Below are 19,845 nucleotides of genomic sequence, written 5' to 3' on the forward strand. Positions count from 1 at the left end.
TAAATATATAATATATAATTGTCATTAACAATATATCTTAAAATACTACATATCAATCTATTGCTACTGGTCTCTCCTGCAGAAGACCTGTAGCCTCCAGGTACCTGGCAACAGCCTATGGGCATGACCATAAGTCACTCAGTGAAGATGTGTTGTCCTCTAGGGATTATTAGTGTGGGGCATTATAGAACGAAGTATTCCGTGTCCTCTGTTTGGTGGTTGCATTTGGGGCAGTCTGAATCTATGGCCAGACCTATTCTGTGTTTGTACTGTTTTAATGCTGGACAGTGTCCTAAGCACAGATGTGCCAGTGTGATTATCATCTGGTGTCTTTTTTTTTTTTTCCTTCTTTTTCTTTTTTCTGTGGGGGCTTATGTTTCAGTGTGGTTGTTGGAGTACTGAGTGTGGTGGTACGTCTTGGTAGGCTGTTGTAAATGATTGAGTAGTATGCTACTGGTATAGACTGTTGCATTCTGTTGGTGGTGTGTGTGTGAAATGGGGCAAGAAGAATGTGATGTTTAGGGGTCTGGCATATAATTATTCCTGTCATTTTAGTGTGATATTTGGAGGTTAGTTTCTGTATGCAGGTTTCCAATGGGGATGGTTTTGGTCAATCCTGGTATTACTCTCTGTCAAGTTTGTAAATTGTGTTCATCTTACTGATTGTTGGGTACCATGCTATGGAGGGTATTATTATTTCTGGTGTAAATTTTGTTCCTTGTATAAATGTTACATGTAAGTTGTGTTTGTGAAGGAAGTGGAGCAACGCTGAGTAATATCACAAATTAATGTCGTAGCACATTGGTAAAATTATACTAATGACCCATTTTCGGAGAAGAATAGGCAAAAGTAAAAAGATCCGTATATTTTGATCACTATCTGTGATCCTCTTCAGCAGATGTGATTACAGAGTGGGAAAAAGCATGTAATATGTTTAGGGTGTTATGGTGTGTTGTCAAATGTTGGTTCCTGGTTCAGTTCTTTGTGTACTGGTTCATGTTCGTCAGTGTTGTACATGTTAAGTGGAACAAATGTGGGTAGATGTTGCACTTGATGGATGTGTGTGTATAGTTTGTGGATTCAAAGCAATGGAATGTGGGGTGTAATATCCTGGGTTGTTTTCTATGTTGCCAGCTAATAGAAGATGTGGGAGGGCAGGAATTGATGTATTGGACTTATGTGAAAAACAGGAATATATATATATATATACTCTGATTTTATAAAATCTTGACATTTTAAAGTACGAGTATATTTAAAATATCACCCAGGTATATCATCAGAAGTATTTTCTTCTCAGCTTGGTGCATTCATTATATATAATTGTAACGGCATAATTATTATCATTAATTTCCTCACGAACACTGGCAACCTGGAAAGAAAATGGAAAGAAATTATGCTGAGGCCAAAGAAAATATGAGTCAATTATGAGTAAAAGCTTACATAAGAACCGATAATCAAACATGTTAATTATTCATACCATACCTACACAGTTCACCCACATTATTCATAGGGTTGGGTATCCAAGATAACAATCAGTACCAATATTCACCTGGTTAAATATACTCTTGCATTATTTTTCTATTCCTTCAACCACTTGTATGTTATGTGCATTTCTTTTAATATTTCTTAGAAAAAATTTTGGTAATAAGAAATAAGTAAATTAAGAATAAATAAAAACTGTAAATTAAAGCAAGTACTGCTATCACTTTACAAATGAAATGCATTCAATCACTATTACCGTCAACATCTCCACTAAGAAAATTACATCTCAATCACTATACAGTTTTCTGATGCCTTCAGTTAAGTTGGATGATAGGTATTATCAATACTGACTGGGATTTATAGAACACCCCCATACCAATGATACTCGTCAAACATGTTTACAAAGCAGTATCAGGAATACAGGTGAAGAGCCTACACCAGAGAGTGTATGGATGTGGCTGACGGCACACCTTTACACTATGCACTTGGTGCAGGTAAGTTACGGCTGAGAGGTGTGTGGAATTCAAACCCACAACAAAGCAAATGCAAGACCTACAAACTTCCAATTACAGCACCAGTGCAAATAAAGGGTTATGGAAAAGTAGCAGTTGCTGACAAGACTGACGAGTTAAACACCATATGAGGACAGAGCCGTGTACTTGAAAAAGCTGTAATAAGTGAAGCGTTGTACAAATAAAGGCTCCATCCTAATATGATGTTTAACTTGTCAGTTATGGAAAAGACTGAGTTAACTTGGAAAACCATCATCAGTAGTACCAATTTCTGAATAAAAATTGCATGGCAGAGGTTATGGTCAAATTTTATGAACTTCAGTTTGTAAATCCTGCTCTGTGATTATCCCACCTCACCTCTTGTGCTGTCGTCTGCCATGAGATCAGGTTTCCCAAGAACCACAGACTGCTACACTCCTGGATCAAGTAGTGGACGGTCCTAATTGTCAGGTAGATCATGGGGGCACAAAGTGTTCGTCTTGGCACGTCACAAACAAAGACCTGAGAAGATAATTATTTAGGAAAAGCCCAAACTTGACAAAATATCAAAGAATCGCACTGTTAAGTTATTCCCATAATATGTGTTTAGTGAATTTGAGTACAACTGGTACTGAGACCATAAAGGTGTTAGAGGGTTTTAATTGAATATGAATGCTTTGAATTGGCAACCTCCCTTGTAAGGGGGAAAAAGCCTTTGGTGTATGTATGTACAAATGCTTTGACCTGGCAACCCTTTCTTATGGGGGAAAAAGGGCCTTCAGTGTATATTATATATACACACACATATGCATAAGTGTGTGGTGGAGTGGAAAGAAGCGTCACTGAGGATGTTGTGGACGAAGGTATGACTGGGATGGGAGATGTATTTACCTAGTTGTATTTATCTAGTTGTATTATACAGGAAGGGGAGCTATGCTCGTGGTGACCCGTTTTTGTATCTGGCAAGATAAAGTTTGTTCTTAAATTCTTGTATTGTGTTTGCATACATACATACATATACCAAGGCTTTTTTCCCCCTTACCAGGGGGGTAGCCAAAAAGGACAAGGCACAAAAACATTCCCACCCACTTCATCCCCGAAAACACTCCACACCCCTCCATCCTCCCTCCCATCTTAGCACCTCCTAGATGACGGGTCATCCCTGCACCCTGTCCACTGCCCTGGGTCAGAAGCAGTGACGCAGGACACAGTACATCCACAGCAAGGCCGCTTCATTAAATCGGCGACCCCCCCTCTCCGTCCCCCCATATAAAGGAGAGGACGGGGAGAAATCCCTTCGGGCTGCGTCAAAATTTTTGCTCACACACTACCTCACCCCCATTCCCCCGTCCAATCCACCTCATGCATCACAACATTTTCCATATACAACCATTCTCCATTCACCCGTCTTCTGTCCTCTCCCGTCCTTCCTCAACTGACATTCCCCTCTTCCCCAAAGCCCCCTTCACCCCATCCATCCATCTCATCCTAGGACGTCCCCTCATGTTCACTCCCTCCACATCTGCCTTCCATACCTCCTTTACTAGTCTTTCTTCACTCATTCTTTCCATATGTCCAAACCATCCTAATACTCTTTCATCCACCCTATCTCCCAGCTCCCTTTCCACCCCTGTTCTCCTCCTCACTTCCTCATTTCTCACTCTATCTAGCCTAGTAACCCCCATCATACTTCTCAGACACTTCATCTCAAACACATTCAAGTTCCTTCTCTCTTCCTCTCTCATGTTCCATGTTTCTGCTCCATACAGTGCTGTTGGCACAATCACTCCTTCATACAGTCTCCTCTTAGCATCCATTCCCAGATTCCTATTCCTCATTACACTTTTTAAACCACCAAGGCATTTACTCGCTTCTCTCAATCTACATTCTACCTCCACCTTCACTCCACCCTTTCCTGCCACATTTGCACCCAAATATCTAAAACTATCCACTTCCTCCAGTTGCTCTCCCTTAATTAATGCTCACTTCCAGATTACTGCCACTTTCACCCCTTGTACATCTCATCACCTTACTTTTACCCACATTTATCTTCAGCTTTCTTCTATCACACACTCTCCCAAACTCTGTCACCAGCTTCCTCAATCCCTCCTCCGATCCTGCCACAAGCGCAGTGTCGTCCGTAAACAACAGCTGGCTCACCTCCCACTTTTCTCCATTTTCCTTAACCATCTCCAATCCCTGACCCACTACCCTTGCATTCACCTCTCGCACCACCCCATCCATGTATAAGTTGAACAGCCAGGGTGACATAACGCATCCCTGACGAAGTCCCACCTTTACCTCAAACCACTCACTCTCTCCATTTCTAATTCTGACACAAGCTCTACTACTCTTATAAAAACTCTTGACAGCTCCCAGAAGCTTTCCTCTTATCCTGTATATCCGCATAACCTCCCACAGTGCCTTTCTGTCTACCCTGTCGTAAGCCTTTTCCAGATCCATAAAGGCCCAGAAAACATCCTTCCCCTTTCCTATAGCTTTCTCACATATCTGTCTTACCACAAAAATCTGATCTACACAACCTCTACCTGTCCTAAACCCACACTGTTCCTCACCAATTACTCCCTCTGTTCCTCTCCTAATCCTCTCAATCAAGATCCTCCCATAAGCCTTCCCAACTACACTTAACAAGCTAATCCCTCTGAAACTACTACATTCACACTTGTCCCCTTTTCCCTTGTAAAGTGGAACTATACACGCACTCCTCCAGTCCTCTGGCACTCTACCTTCTCTCCAGCAAACATTTAATAACCTCACCAACCAGTCCACCATCACTATACCTCCTTTTTTAAGACATTCTGCATGGCATCCATCCAGACCAGGTGCCTTACCTGCTTTCATCATCTTAACTGCTGCCTTCACTTCATCCTTCCTTATTTCTCCTCCATTTTCCTCACTCATCACTCTCATTTTCTTAGCATTTCCCACTGCAGCTATCTTTCCCTCCCTATCCTCCTTCACATTTAGCAACTCCCTAAAATATTCTGCCCATCTTCCCCTTACTGCCTTCTCCTCCATTATCATCTCTCCATCTGCACCTTTTACCTTTTCTTCTCTACTTGATTTGCCTCCTCTTCCTCTCTTAATTTCTTTCCAAAACATCTTTTTATTACTTTCAAAATTTTCTGTCATACTCTTACCCCATTTTACATCTGCTCTCCTCTTTGCCTCCTTTACCTTTTTCTTTACTTCTCTTTTCTTTTCCCTGTACATCTCATATGACTCCCTCGTCCTACTTTGTAACCAATCTGTGAAAGCTCGCTTCTTCTCTTCTACAACCTTCTTTGTTTCCTCATCCCACCATTCACTACCCTTCCTTCTATTTCCTCCTGACCTTCTTGTTCCACACACCATCCTTGCACACTTTGTGACTCCCTCCTTGAACCATCCCCATTCCTCCTCCACACCTACCTCCACTCTATCCTTCACTCCCTCCCACTCCTCCTTCAGCTTCCTCTTGTACTCCTTCTCCTTTTCCTCTTCGTTTAGAGAGTTCACTCTAAGCACCTCCCTACCTTTTGTCCCTTTCCTCTTCCTCCATCTGTCCTCCACTCTCAACTTACCTTCCACCAGAAAATTATCTGATATTCCCCCACCCTCTCCCCTTAGCACATGTACATCCCTAACTCTTCCTATCATAATCCTATTTACCACTACATAGTCCATTAAAGCTCTATCTACCACCTTTCCCTCCACCACCCTCTCCCATGTGTACTTATGCTTGACTTTCTTCCGAAACACTGTATTTGCTATCATCAACTCTCTTTCTAGACACATTTCCACCATCAACTCTGCACACACTATTATATGTGACCTGATAGTGACAGAAGTGAGGAGAGTGATTTCAATGAGTATGGAGAGTTTTCAGTAAAATGTGAATGTAGAGATGTTAGGGAGGAGGAGGAGGAGATGTTTGAGATTATATTGAAAGAGAAAGAATGATAGCAATCAGTGTTCAAGAAGAAAGATGAAAAGTATACATGGGCCAGAGCGGCTAGTGGAAGGGTAGCTGAGAGGGGCTCAATAATGTACTGTCACACAGGGTACTTTTGACTGGTGGTGTAAAGTTAATCACAACTTTTTGGTATCAAAGTGTTTTCTTCTAAAAATTGTTGACAGTCAACTTTACACAATCAGTCAAAATCACCCAGTATGATGGTAGTGAACCCCAAAAGGAGAACTGGAAGAATTTTGGATATTGTTCATTAGAAAGGGTAGTAAACTGTCTGATCATTATCTATTGGAGGGGAAACCAAGAGTGGGGATTTAGTTGAGAAAGAAGAGAGGGCTGGGAGTAGTTGAGTTTTCTAGATACCTACCTTTAAATGGTGAAGGGGATTGTGCCGCATTATTTCCACCAGGAAATCATGACACAAAGCTTCTGTGCGCATGATGAGGAACACCTCCTCCAGCTTTGTACATCTCTGGACCAGGAATCTGATGTAGTGACCTGCCTCTGGAGCAAAAGTCAACTCATCGTGACCAACACGCAAACTGAGTACCTTAAGGAAGAAATATAAACAGTGAATACCTATGTTTTGAGCAAATAAAATATTTTGGGGGCAAACAATACAAACTGGTCTATTCTTAAGTTGTATTCTAGGCATGGTTGATTACATAAATGAGTTAAAAGAATTGCTCTTCATCTACAAGGGGCAAAGATAAAAGAGAAAATAGATGGGTGAAGGGTGCATGCTCTGGCTGGCTACCTCCCTTATGAAGAGAGGAACCCTTTTAGTATACAAAGATGACAGAATGTTTAAGTGATATACTGTGATCTATTTTGGAGCCCCCCGTAACCTATGAGCATATTTCTATTTGTTAGCAGAAATAATTTAGCAAAACTGTCTACTTTCTGCCCGACATTACCAATGACTCATATTTTCTAAATCATCTAAGACATAAATATGCCATCTATAAAAACCTTTCAAAGGATGACTAACATTTGCTATGATATATCTAATACACAATTTTCTTGATCACACATTGAAATTCTATCCAAATACAGGGTGGATCCTGCGCTTGAAAGATGTCTCACTTTTTCAGGACTCTAACTTTAGTCAATTGTGCATACATACATACATACATATACCAAGGCTTTTTCCCCCCTTACCAGGGGGTAGCCAAAAAGGACAAGGCACAAAAACATTCCCACCCACTTCATCCCCGAAAACACTCCACACCCCTCCACCCTCCCTCCCATATTAGCACCTCCTAGATGACGGGTCATCCCTGCACCCTGTCCACTGCCCTAAGTCAGAAGCAGTGTCACAGGACACAGCACATCCACAGCAAGGCCGCTTCATTAAATCGGCGACCCCCCCTCTCCGTTCCCCCATATAAAGGAGAGGACAGGGAGAAATCCTTTCGGGCTGCGTCAAAATTTTTGCTCACACACACTACCTCACCCCCATTCCCCCGTCCAATCCACCTCATGCATCACAACATTTTCCATATACAACCATTCTCCATTCACCCCTGTCTTCTGTCCTCTCCCGTCCTTCCTCAACCGACATTCCCCTCTTCCCCAAAGCCCCCTTCACCCCATCCATCCATCTCATCCTAGGACGTCCCCTCATGTTCACTCCCTCCACATCTGCCTTCCATACCTCCTTTACTAGTCTTTCTTCACTCATTCTTTCCATATGTCCAAACCATCCTAATACTCTTTCATCCACCCTATCTCCCAGCTCCCTTTCCACCCCTGTTCTCCTCCTCACTTCCTCATTTCTCACTCTATCTAGCCTAGTAACCCCCATCATACTTCTCAGACACTTCATCTCAAACACATTCAAGTTCCTTCTCTCTTCCTCTCTCATGTTCCACGTTTCTGCTCCATACAGTGCTGTTGACACAATCACTCCTTCATACAGTCTCCTCTTAGCATCCATTCCCAGATTCCTATTCCTCATTACACTTTTTAAACCACCAAGGCATTTACTCGCTTCTCTCAATCTACATTCTACCTCCACCTTCACTCCACCCTTTCCTGCCACATTTGCACCCAAATATATAAAACTATCCACTTCCTCCAGTTGCTCTCCCTTAATGCTCACTTCCAGATTACTGCCACTTTCACCCCTTGTACATCTCATCACCTTACTTTTACCCACATTTATCTTCAGCTTTCTTCTATCACACACTCTCCCAAACTCTGTCACCAGCTTCCTCAATCCCTCCTCCGATCCTGCCACAAGCACAGTGTCGTCTGCAAACAACAGCTGGCTCACCTCCCACTTTTCTCCATTTTCCTTAACCATCTCCAATCCCTGACCCACTACCCTTGCATTCACCTCTCGCACCACCCCATCCATGTATAAGTTGAACAGCCAGGGTGACATAACGCATCCCTGACGAAGTCCCACCTTTACCTCAAACCACTCACTCTCTCCATTTCTAATCCTGACACAAGCTCTACTACTCTCATAAAAACTCTTGACAGCTCCCAAAAGCTTTCCTCCTATCCCGTATATCCGCATAACCTCCCACAGTGCCTTTCTGTCTACCCTGTCGTAAGCCTTTTCCAGATCCATAAAGGCCCAGAAAACATCCTTCCCCTTTCCTATAGCTTTCTCACATATCTGTCTTACCACAAAAATCTGATCTGCGCAACTCCTACCTGTCCTTAACGCACACTATTCCTCACCAATTACTCCCTCTGTTTTTCTTCCAATCAAGACCCTCCCACAAGGCTTCCCAACTACACTTAACAAACTGATCCCTCTGAAATTACTACTACTCACTCTTGTCCCCTTTTCCCCTGTAAAGTGGAACTATAAAGGCACTCCTCCAATCCTCTGGCACTCTACCCTCTCTCCAGCAAACATTAAATAACCTCACCAACCAGTCCACCATCACTATACCTCCTTTTTTAAGACATTCTGCATGGCATCCATCCAGACCAGGTGCCTTACCTGCTTTCATCATCTTAACTGCTGCCTTCACTTCATCCTTCCTTATTTCTCCTCCATTTTCCTCACTCATCACTCTCATTTTCTTAGCATTTCCCACTGCAGCTATCTTTCCCTCCCTATCCTCCTTCACATTAAGCAACTCCCTAAAATATTCTGCCCATCTTCCCCTTACTGCCTTCTCCTCCATTATCATCTCTCCATCTGCACCTTTTACCTTTTCTCTACTTGATTCGCCTCCTCTTCCTCTCTTAATTTCTTTCCAAAACATCTTTTTATTACTTTCAAAATTTTCTGTCATACTCTTACCCCATTTTACATCTGCTCTCCTCTACCTTTTTCTTTACTTCTCTTTTCTTTTCCCTGTACGTCTCATATGACTCCCTCGTCCTACTTTGTAACCAATCTGTGAAAGTTCGCTTCTTCTCTTCTACAACCTTCTTCATTTCCTCATCCCACCATTCACTACCCTTCCTTCTATTTCCTCCTGACCTTCTTGTTCCACACACCATCCTTGCACACTTTGTGACTCCCTCCTTGAACCATCCCCATTCCTCCTCCACACCTACCTCCACTCCCTTACCTTTTTCTTTACTTCTCTTTTCTTTTCCCTGTACGTCTCATATGACTCCCTCATCCTACTTTGTAACCAATCTGTGAAAGCTCGCTTCTTCTCTTCTACAACCTTCTTCATTTCCTCATCCCACCATTCACTACCCTTCCTTCTATTTCCTCCTGGCCTTCTTGTTCCACACACCATCCTTGCACACGTTGTGACTCCCTCCTTGAACCATCCCCATTCCTACTCCACAACTACCTCCACTCTATCCTTCACTCCCTCCCACTCCTCCTTCAGCTTCCTCTTGTACTCCCTCTCCTTTTCCTCTTCGTTTAGAGAGTTCACTCTAAGCACCTCCCTACCTTTTGTCCCTTTCCTCTTCCTCCATCTGTCTTCCACTCTCAACTTACCTTCCACCAGAAAATGATCTGATATTCCCCCACCCTCTCCCCTTAGCACATGTACATCCCTAACTCTTCCTATCATAATCCTATTTACCACTACATAGTCCATTAAAGCTCTACCACCTTTCCCTCCACCACCCTCTCCCATGTGTACTTATGCTTGACTTTCTTCCGAAACACTGTATTTGCTATCATCAACTCTCTTTCTAGACACATTTCCACCATCAACTCTCCACTACGATTCTTTCCTGGAACACCACATTTCCCTACCACTCCATCAATTGGCTCCTTTCCTACCCTAGCATTAAGGTCTCCCAGTACTATTACATTTACACTTCTCCCTAAACCCTCTATGCACTCATTGTGCAGACGTATCTAATAGGTTAATAGATATCACTTTCAGTCTGCCTCTAAGCAGAAGCTTTACAACCCATGCAATGTTTTGAAGAATTACCATCCAACCTTATCTATGCTACCACTGCTGTAGGATATTTATTTTGTAAGAACTTATCTATTATAAAAATTATTGTATACCGTATATATATATATATATATATATATATATATATATATATATATATATATACCAAACACCCTCTCTCATTCATAAGAAGAGTGATCAAGTCAAAATATACACCTACTTCATAATGAAAACCTATCCAACAAACCCTCCCATTTAAGCACCTTGAAGATTAAAAAAAAAAATATATATATATATATATATATATATATATATATATAATAATAATAATAATAATAAGATAAACAAAACTTACATACATACATATACCAAAGGCCTTTTCCCCCTTATAAGGGAGGTAGCCAAAAGACAGTCATAAAACCACTCTCACCCATTCCATCCCTATCACACTCCACTTCCCTCCACCCTCTTATCTTGTCACCTCCTAGCACATACTCTACTACTCTCGTAAAAACTCTTGACAGCTCCTAAAAGCTTTCCTCCTATCCCGTATATCTGCAATACCTCCCACAGTGCCTTCCTGTCTACCCTGTCATAAGCCTTTTCCAAATCCATAAAAGCCCAAAAAAATCCTTCCCTTTACCTATAGCTTTCTCACATGTCTTACCACAAAAATCTGATCTATGCAACCTCTACCTGTCCTAAATCCACACTGTTCCTTGCCAATTACTCCCTCTGTTCCTCTCTTAATCCTCAATCAAGATCCTCCCATAAGTCTTCCCAACTACACCCAACAAGCCGATCCCTCTGAAACTACTACACTCAACAAACTGATCCCTCTGAAACTACTACACTCACACTTGTCCCCTTTTCCTTTGTAAAGTGGAACTATGCAGGCACTCCTCCAGTCTTCTGGCACTCTACCCTCACTTAAACAAACATTAACTTCACCAGCCAGTCCACCATCAATGTACATACATACAGACATACATATACCAAGGCTTTTTCCCCCTTACTAGGGAGGTAGCCAAAAAGGAAAAGGCATAAAATCATTCCCACCCATTCCATCCCTGAAAACATTCCACACCCCTCCACCCTCCCTCCCATATTAGCACCTCCTAGATGACGGGTCATCCCTGCACCCTGTCCACTGCCCTGGGTCAGAAGCAGTGTCGCAAGACACAGCACATCCACAGCAAGGCTGCTTCATCAAATCGGCAACCCCCCCTCTCCGTCCCCCCATATAAAGGAGAGGACGGGGAGAAATCCCATCAATGTACCTCCTTTTTTCAGACATTCTGCATGACAGCCATCCAGACCAAGTGCCTTACCTGTTCTCATCACCTTAACAACTGCCTTCACTTCATCCTTCCTTATTTCTCCCCCATTTTCCTCACTCATCACATTCATTTTCTTAGCACTTCCCACTGCAACTACCTTTCCCTTCCTATCCTCCTTCACATTTAGCAACTCCCTAAAATACTCTGCTCATCTTCCTCTCACTACCTTCTCTTCCATTATCATCTCTCCATCTGCACCTTTTACCTTTTCTCCTCTATTTGATTTGCCAAGGCTTTTTCCCCCTTACAAGGGAGGTAGCCAAAAAGAAAAAGGCATAAAACCACTCCCACCCATATATATATACATACATACATTGTGGCATCTACATAATACTATCTTCCTTTAAGTTAATCACAGATGATAACAATGTTCTTCCTGTCTGTTGAACATTTATTTTTCATATGGTTGTGGTTGTGGTGGTCTACCATGTAAGAAAGTGGAGGGGGTCATCTTCAGATGTCAGGCCTTTGTGTGAAAGTGCTATCTTGCTGAATTACCTCTAACCTGAGTGGTGTGGTTGGGAACAGGATCTCTTCATTCATGTGGTGTTAATATAGGAGGATCGATGAGTGGGATCTGGACTGAAGAAGTGGGTTGGTTACAGAGTGTTTGTTTGTTTTGACTTGACTATCTTTCCTACAAGGGGAAAAAGGCCTTTTGTTATGTATGTATGCATGTAATAAAATTATATTAGTAAAGAATAAAACACAACAATGAAGGGGACATACCTGGAGCTTGTCTAAACAGTTTGACGCTGGAGGTAGTTGCTCATCCAGCACAACTGAGTTTGAATGGAGATAAAGCTTAGTTAGGTTGGTGCAATGCTTGGCAATGATCATCACATGTCGAGAGAATAATTTGTTGCAGAAAATGGTGAGTGACGTAAGTTGGTAGCCTTGCTGCTTTAAGAAATTTGTGGTAGTAGCTGCAATCGGATGGTGGACGCCAGTAAAGAACCGTAACTCTAGGTGTTGGAGGTTCGGCAGCTTATGCATCTCTCCCACATCCTCATCACATACACGAACCTTCAGGTTCTGTAAATCTGGACAGGTTTCAGACACAAAATCTAAAATCTCGCCATCACACCGGTACACTCTGGACAGAGTGTTGTCCAAATGAGTTAATCTAAACACATATGGATGTTGTAGTTTTCTACGACTAAACTTTTTGGGCTGCGCTTTTAGCATACCGAGAGATGCGCCAAGCTCTCTATACCCAACAAGTTTCAGTTTGGGAAAGAAATGAAGCAACATGGCTATATCCTCCGGTTCAATGCTGCAGCCATGAAGAAAGATCTTTTCCAAGTTCATGCAGCCAGCTTGCGTATCCGAAGAGTAGAGATGAAGGAGACCTTCGCTTGTTACTCTGTTATTGTTCATCACGCCCAATACCTTCAAATTTGGACAGGACCTCCCGAGGTGCTCCATGACCATGACGGAACACGAGGGTAGAGTGCTTGAGTTGTGATTCGTGGAGAGATCGAGGTGTATGAGCTGAGTCATGTTGGGGATAAGTGTGGTTAAGGTTTTTTCAATCAAGTCCAGCACTTCCAGACTAACTTGTCCACCGTAGGCCAAGTTGGAAAGATCCACTTCGGTCAACCTAAAAGATTAAAGTAAAAATTTGAGTCAAAAAATATACGTAATTTTTGGCAAAAAATAAAAAATAAAATAAAATAAAATAAAAATAAATAAATAAATTTTAAAATATAATAATAATGATACATACATATACCAAGGTTTTTTTCCCCTAACAAGAGAGGTAGCCAAACCCACTCTCACCCATTTCATCCCCACATAATCCATTCCCATTCACTACCCCTCCCTCCTTCTTTTCTTGGCTCCTCCTGGATGACAGGTCATCCCTGCATTTTGCCCATTACCCGGGTCACAAGCAATGCAGCAAGACACAGCACATCCAGAGCAAGGCCACTTTATTTAGTTGGCGACCCCCCCCCTCTCTGTCTCTTCATGCAGAAAAAGAGAAGACGGAGAAATCCCTTCAGGCTGCATCAAAATATCCAGGAGGAGCAGAGAAAAGAGGGAGAGAGGGAGGGAGAGAGGGAGGGAGGGAGGGAGGGGGTGGTGAATGGGAGTGGAGTATGTGGAATGAAATGGGTGGGAGGGGAATTATGCCTTTTGACTTTGGCTACCCTCCTTGTCAGGGGAAAAACCCTTTGGTACATGTACATATTTATTAAAATGAGACTATTTCTGTCCCTGACTTATACAGTAGTGGCATTATGAGGCATGCAGTAACCAGCTGTAATCCCTCCTTTTGTGAAAAGGTTGGGGAATTACAATCGAAAGTTGACAGAAAGCTCGCGGGCCCAGCCTGAAACTGAATTTCTGCCCCTTAGGTGCAGCCCGAAGGGATTTCTCCCCGTCTTCTCCTTTGTATGGGGGGACGGAGAGGGGGGGTCGCCGATTTAATGAAGCGGCCTTGCTGTGGATGTGCTGTGTCTTGCAACACTGCTTCTGACCCAGGGCAGTGGACAAGGTGCAGGGATGACCCGTCATCTAGGAGGTGCTAAGATGGGAGGGAGGGTGGAGGGGTGTGGAGTGTTTTCAGGGATGGAATGGGTGGGAATGATTTTATGCCTTTTCCTTTTTTGGCTACCTCCCTAGTAAGGGGGAAAAAGCCTTGGTATATGTATGTATGTATGTAGGTGCAAGTTCTGAAGATAGGCAGCAACGATACATTCTCTTTGACATCTGTCTTGCTAGACCATTATATGCAAGTATCACTGGTCCCAACATGTAAAGTATACATACATAGATACACCAAAGGCTTTTTCCCCCTTACATGGGAGGTAGCCAAAAAGAAAAAGGCACAGAAACCACTCCCACCCATTCCATTTCCTATATATTTCACTCCCCTCCACCCTCCTCCCTCCCTCTTATCTTGGCACCTCCTGTGAAGAATTATGAAATATTCACAAGACCAAATAATAAATGCTTCAGCCAAAAACACAACAAGAATAAAAATGAGAATTAAATATATCACAATATCAAAGAGCAATACAAATTCTAATCTAAATATACAGTGAGGCCTCTCATTAATGGACATTAATTAGCTGTGTTTGTGGTGTTTTCGCTGTTTCTGGTGCTGTTGTTTAGAGCGTGCAATCACTATGCCACCCAAAAACCACTCCAAATCAACGGATTATTCACACCAACGGACACCGTTAACCCCCCTTTTAGTCCGTTAATGAGAGGTAGTACTGTAAATACATATTCATATATCCCTAACCTGCACGACAGAACGGTGTTCAGGACTCGTTTAATCACTTGATGATATGTGGGTTCTTGATAGGACACAGCTAACCTCTTCATAGCAGATTTAATGACTTCCTGCATAACAAATGGAGGGATGGCCTCTTGCACCATCTCTCGCAATGCATCACCCTACAATTAAGAGCAAAGAAAAGATCCTGTCACATCAAACTGATTTTTACATTTCTCTTTAGATTATCTACAATTACACATAGTAATAATGATAATAATTACCAAATCAAATTTTACTGACTGGAAACCCACAACCCCACAATGAATGGCAATGGTTCTCAGGCCTTCCCACAGATCTCTCGGAATAAACATTGGTCTTTTGACTGTGTTGTATTAGTACAGGACTGTTCCTAACTCACCAACTTGAGAAGTATGAGGAGGAGAGCAGTCACTGGTTATTAGATCTACTTATGTCAAAAGGTAAAGAAAAAGTAGTCAAAGTTGAAAGAGAGTGATCTAGGCCCTGGTCCCAAGACTACATCATTTCTTTATCCATTCACAATCACTATCCTTTTGCTCACTCTTCCTTATTTTGCCTCTTCCCTCTTTATTCTTTACCACTTATAAGCTTCCCCATTTCTTCTTTACAACTCTTCTTCATACGCTCTCTTTTTTTTTTCTGCCCTCACCTTTTCATCCTCCTGCCATTCACTCCCTCTTCTGTTCCCTCCCACCCTTCTCATCCTATATAGTGTCTTTCCAGAATTTAGCATGTCATTATGGCTGTTCATTGTGTATATATATTCTGGGTTTCTCTACCCCATAACAATACAAAAAACTGGCTTAATTATCCCATTTGCTATGATGATGTAATTTACTGAATGTTACTCCAGCTTAGGAAATGTCACCACTAATTTTCGACAAGAGAGACTAAGAGCAACAGATTGACTGATTGATACCACCTCAGCAAGGGTCTAGACAAATTTACTTACAACAATTCATTGACACAATCAATTTATCAGTATACACAATTCAGAAAAAAAAAAAAAAAAAAAACAGTAAGTCTCTGTGAAAGTGCCAAAGCAATACATCACCAAATTAGCTTGGATTGCAAAATTGGTGGCTGAGGTAAATAGTTAAGAACATGGTAATAAGTGATGATGATATGGTTTAATGACACAAACTCCCCTCTATCGGAAGGCTAGGACCGTGCCCCTCACAGAGGATTTTGTAGCGTGGAATTTAATGAACCATCCCCTTGGTTCAACTTCGCCGGTGGCAGAATTAAAATCTCCCATTTTCCTCCATTTTCTTTAACCACCTCCAATTCCCAGCCCATTACCCTTGCATTTACCTCTCACACCACTCCATCCATATATAAATTGAACAGCCATGGTGACATGACACATCCCTGGCAAAGTCCTACCTTTACTTCAAACCACTTGCTCTCTTCATTTCTAATGCAGGTTCTACTACTCTTGTAAAAACTCTGACTGCTTGTAAAAGCTTTCCTCCTACCCCATATATCTGCAATACCTCCCACAGTGCCTTCCTGTCTACCTTGTCATAAACCTTTCCCAAATCCATCAAGGCCCAAAAAACATCCTTAACTTTTCCTATAGCTTTCTCACATATATGCCTTACCACAAAAATCTGATCAATGCAACCCCTAACTTTCCTAAACCCATACTGTTCCTCACCAATTACTCTCTCTCTTCCTCTCCTAATCCCCTAAAACAAAACCCTCCTAACTACACTTAAACTAATCCCTCTGGAACAACTACACTCACACTTGTCCCCTTTTCCCTTGTAAAATGGAACTACACAGGTACTCCAGTACTCTACCCTCTTTTAGACAAACATTAACCAACCTCACCAGCCAGTCCATCATCACTGAACCTCCCTTTTTTAGACACTTTGCATGACACCCATTTAACCCAGGTGCCTTACCTGCTCTCATAATTTTAATAAATGCTTTCACCTCATCTATTCTTATTTCTCCTCCATTTTCCTCATTCATCATTGTCATTTTCTTAGCACCTCCCACTGCAACTACCTTTCCGTCCCTATCTTTCTTCATATTTAGCAATTCCCTAAAATGTTCTGCCCATCTTCCTTTTATTGCCATCTCTTCCATTACCATCTCTACATTTGCACCTTTTACCTTTTCTTCTCTACTTGATTCGACTCCCCTTCCTCTTAATTTCCTTCCAAAACATCTTTTTATTACTTGTTTTTGTAATATCCTAAATAAAGGCTATGTAAGTAATACATACATACATATACCAAGGCTTTTTCCCCCTTCCAAGGGAGGTAGCCAAAAAGGGAAAGGCATAAAAACACTCCCACCCATTTCATCCCTAAATACACTCCACACCCCTCCCACCCTTCCTCTCATCTGAGCACCTCCTGGATGACGGGTCATCCCTGCACCCTGCCCACCGCCCTGGGTCAGAAGCAGTGTCGCAAGACACAGCACATCCACAGCAAGGCCGCTTCATTTAATCGGCGACCCCCCCTCTCCGTCCCCCTTTGCATATAAGGAGAGGACGGGGAGAAATCCCTTCGGGCTGCGTCAAAATTTACTCACACATACTACCCCACCCCCCACCCCCCCGCCCATTCCTCCTCATGCAGTCACATCATCCATATACAACCAATCTCCACTCACCTCTGTCTTCCGTCCTCTCCCTTCCTTCCTCAACAGACATTCCCCTCTTCCCCAAAGCCCCCTTCACCCCATCCATCCACCTCATCCTAGGACGTCCCCTCATGTTCACTCCTCCACATCTGCCTTCCATACCTCTTTTACTAGTCTTTCTTCACTCATTCTTTCCATGTGTCCAAACCATCCTAATATTCTTTCATCAACCCTCTCTCCCAAATCCTTTTTCACCCCTGTTCTCCTCCTCACCTCCTCATTTCTCACTCTATCTAGCCTAGTAACCCCCACCATACTTCTCAGACACCTCATCTCAAACACATTCAAACTCCTTCTCTCTTCTTCTCTTATGTTCCACGTTTCTGCCCCATACAGTGCTGTTGGCACAATCACTCCTTCATACAGTCTCCTCTTCGCATCCATTCCCAAATGTCTATTTCTCATTACACTCTTTAAACCACCAAGGCATTTACTCGCTTCTCTCAATCTACATTCTACCTCCACCTTCACTCCACCTTTTCCTGCTACACTTGCACCCAAGTATCTAAAACTATCCACTTCCTCCAGTCGCTCTCCCTTAATGTTCACTTCCAGTCTACTGCCACTTTCACCCCTTGTACATCTCATCACCTTACTTTTACCCACATTTATCTTTAGCTTTCTTCTATCACATACTCTCCCAAACTCTGCCACCAGCTTCCTCAATCCCTCCTCTGACCCTGCCACAAGCGCAGTGTCGTCCGCAAACAACAGCTGGCTCACCTCCCACTTTTCTCCATTTTCTTTAACCATCTTTAATCCCTGACTCACTACCCTAGCATTCACCTCTCGCACCACCCCATCCATGTATAAGTTGAACAGCCAGGGCGACATAACGCATCCTTGACGAAGTCCCACCTTTACTTCAAACCACTCACTCTCTCCATTTCCAATCCTAACACATGCTCTACTCTCATAAAAACTCTTGACAGCTCCCAAAAGCTTTCCTCCTATCCCATAAATCTGCATAACCTCCCACAGTGCCTTTCTGTCTACCCTATCATAAGCCTTTTCCAGATCCATAAAAGCCCAAAAAACATCCTTCCCCTTTCCTATAGCTTTCTCACATATCTGTCTTACCACAAAGATCTGATCTACACAACCTCTACCCGTCCTAAATCCACACTGTTCCTCACCAATTACTCCTTCTGTTCCTCTCCTAATCCTCTCAATTAGGATTCTCCCATAAGCCTTCCCTACTACACTCAACAGGCTAATCCCTCTGAAATTACTACATTCACACTTGTCCCCTTTTCCCTTGTAAAGAGGAACTATACAGGCACTACTCCAGTCCTCCGGTACTCTACCCTCTCTCCAGCAAACATTAAATAATCTCACCAACCAGTCCACCATCACTGTACCTCCCTTTTTCAGACATTCTGCATGACATCCATCCAGACCAGGTGCCTTACCTGCTTTCATCATCTTTACAACTGCCTTCACCTCATCCTTCCTTATTTCCCCTCCATTCTCCTCACTCATCACTCTCATTTTCTTCGTATTTCCCACTGCAGCTATCTTTCCTTCCCTATCCTCCTTCACATTCAGCAACTCCCTAAAATATTCTGCCCATCTTCCCCTCACTGCCATCTCTTCCATTATCAACTCTCCATCTGTACCTTTTACCTTTTCTTCCCTACTTGATTCGCCTCCTCTTCCTCTCTTAATTTCTTTCCAAAACATCTTTTTATTACTTTCAAAATTTTCTGTCATACTCCTACCCCATTTCACATCTGCTCTCCTCTTTGCCTCCTTTACCTTTTGCTTTACTTCTCTTTTCTTTTCTTTGTACGTCTCATATGACTCCCCTGTCCTCTTTTGTAACCAATCTGTGAATGCTCGCTTCTTCTCTTCTACAGCCTTCTTTGTTTCCTCATCCCACCATTCACTACCCTTTCTTCTATTTCCCCCTGTCCTTCTTGTTCCACACACCATCCTTGCACACTTTAAGACTCCCTCCTTGAACCATCCCCATTCCTCCTCCACACCCATCTCTGCTCTATCCTTTACTCCCTCCCACTCCTCCTTCAGCTTCTTTTCGTACTCCTTCTCCTTTTCCTTTTCATTCAAGGAGTTCACTCTAAGAACCTCCCTACCTTTTGTCCCTTTCCTCCTTCTCCATCTATCCTCCACTCTCAACTTACCTTCCACCAAAAAATGATCTGATATTCCCCCACCCTCTCCCCTTAGCACATGTACATCCTTAACTCTTCCTATCATGTAAGTAATAATATTTTATAAATTGTGTATATCAATAAATTGATTGTGTTGATGAATTGTTGTCTGT

The 19,845-nt window shown here is 42.5% G+C and overlaps 1 protein-coding gene across 6 annotated transcripts in view; it reads right to left on the reverse strand.

Moving 5' to 3' along the window:
- Positions 1-19,845, reverse strand: part of LOC143025410 (uncharacterized) — a 23,919-nt gene continuing 4,074 nt past the window's right edge. For 5 of the 6 annotated variants that reach the window (XM_076185046.1, XM_076185049.1, XM_076185047.1 and 2 more), the window contains 5 exons: positions 14,883-15,037; positions 12,359-13,232; positions 6,314-6,496; positions 2,352-2,495; positions 1-1,369 (listed from right to left, as the gene is read on the reverse strand). In XM_076185046.1, coding sequence (XP_076041161.1) covers positions 1,277-1,369; positions 2,352-2,495; positions 6,314-6,496; positions 12,359-13,232; positions 14,883-15,037 — 1,449 coding nt within the window. In that variant the 3' untranslated portion in view covers positions 1-1,276. The remainder of the gene's footprint in view (positions 1,370-2,351; positions 2,496-6,313; positions 6,497-12,358; positions 13,233-14,882; positions 15,038-19,845) is intronic. The other variant, XM_076185050.1, reaches the window with a different exon arrangement.

This window comes from Oratosquilla oratoria, chromosome 5 (assembly GCF_046742065.1).
Source record: "Oratosquilla oratoria isolate Oo_2021 chromosome 5, ASM4674206v1, whole genome shotgun sequence".
Lineage (NCBI taxonomy): Eukaryota > Metazoa > Arthropoda > Malacostraca > Stomatopoda > Squillidae > Oratosquilla > Oratosquilla oratoria.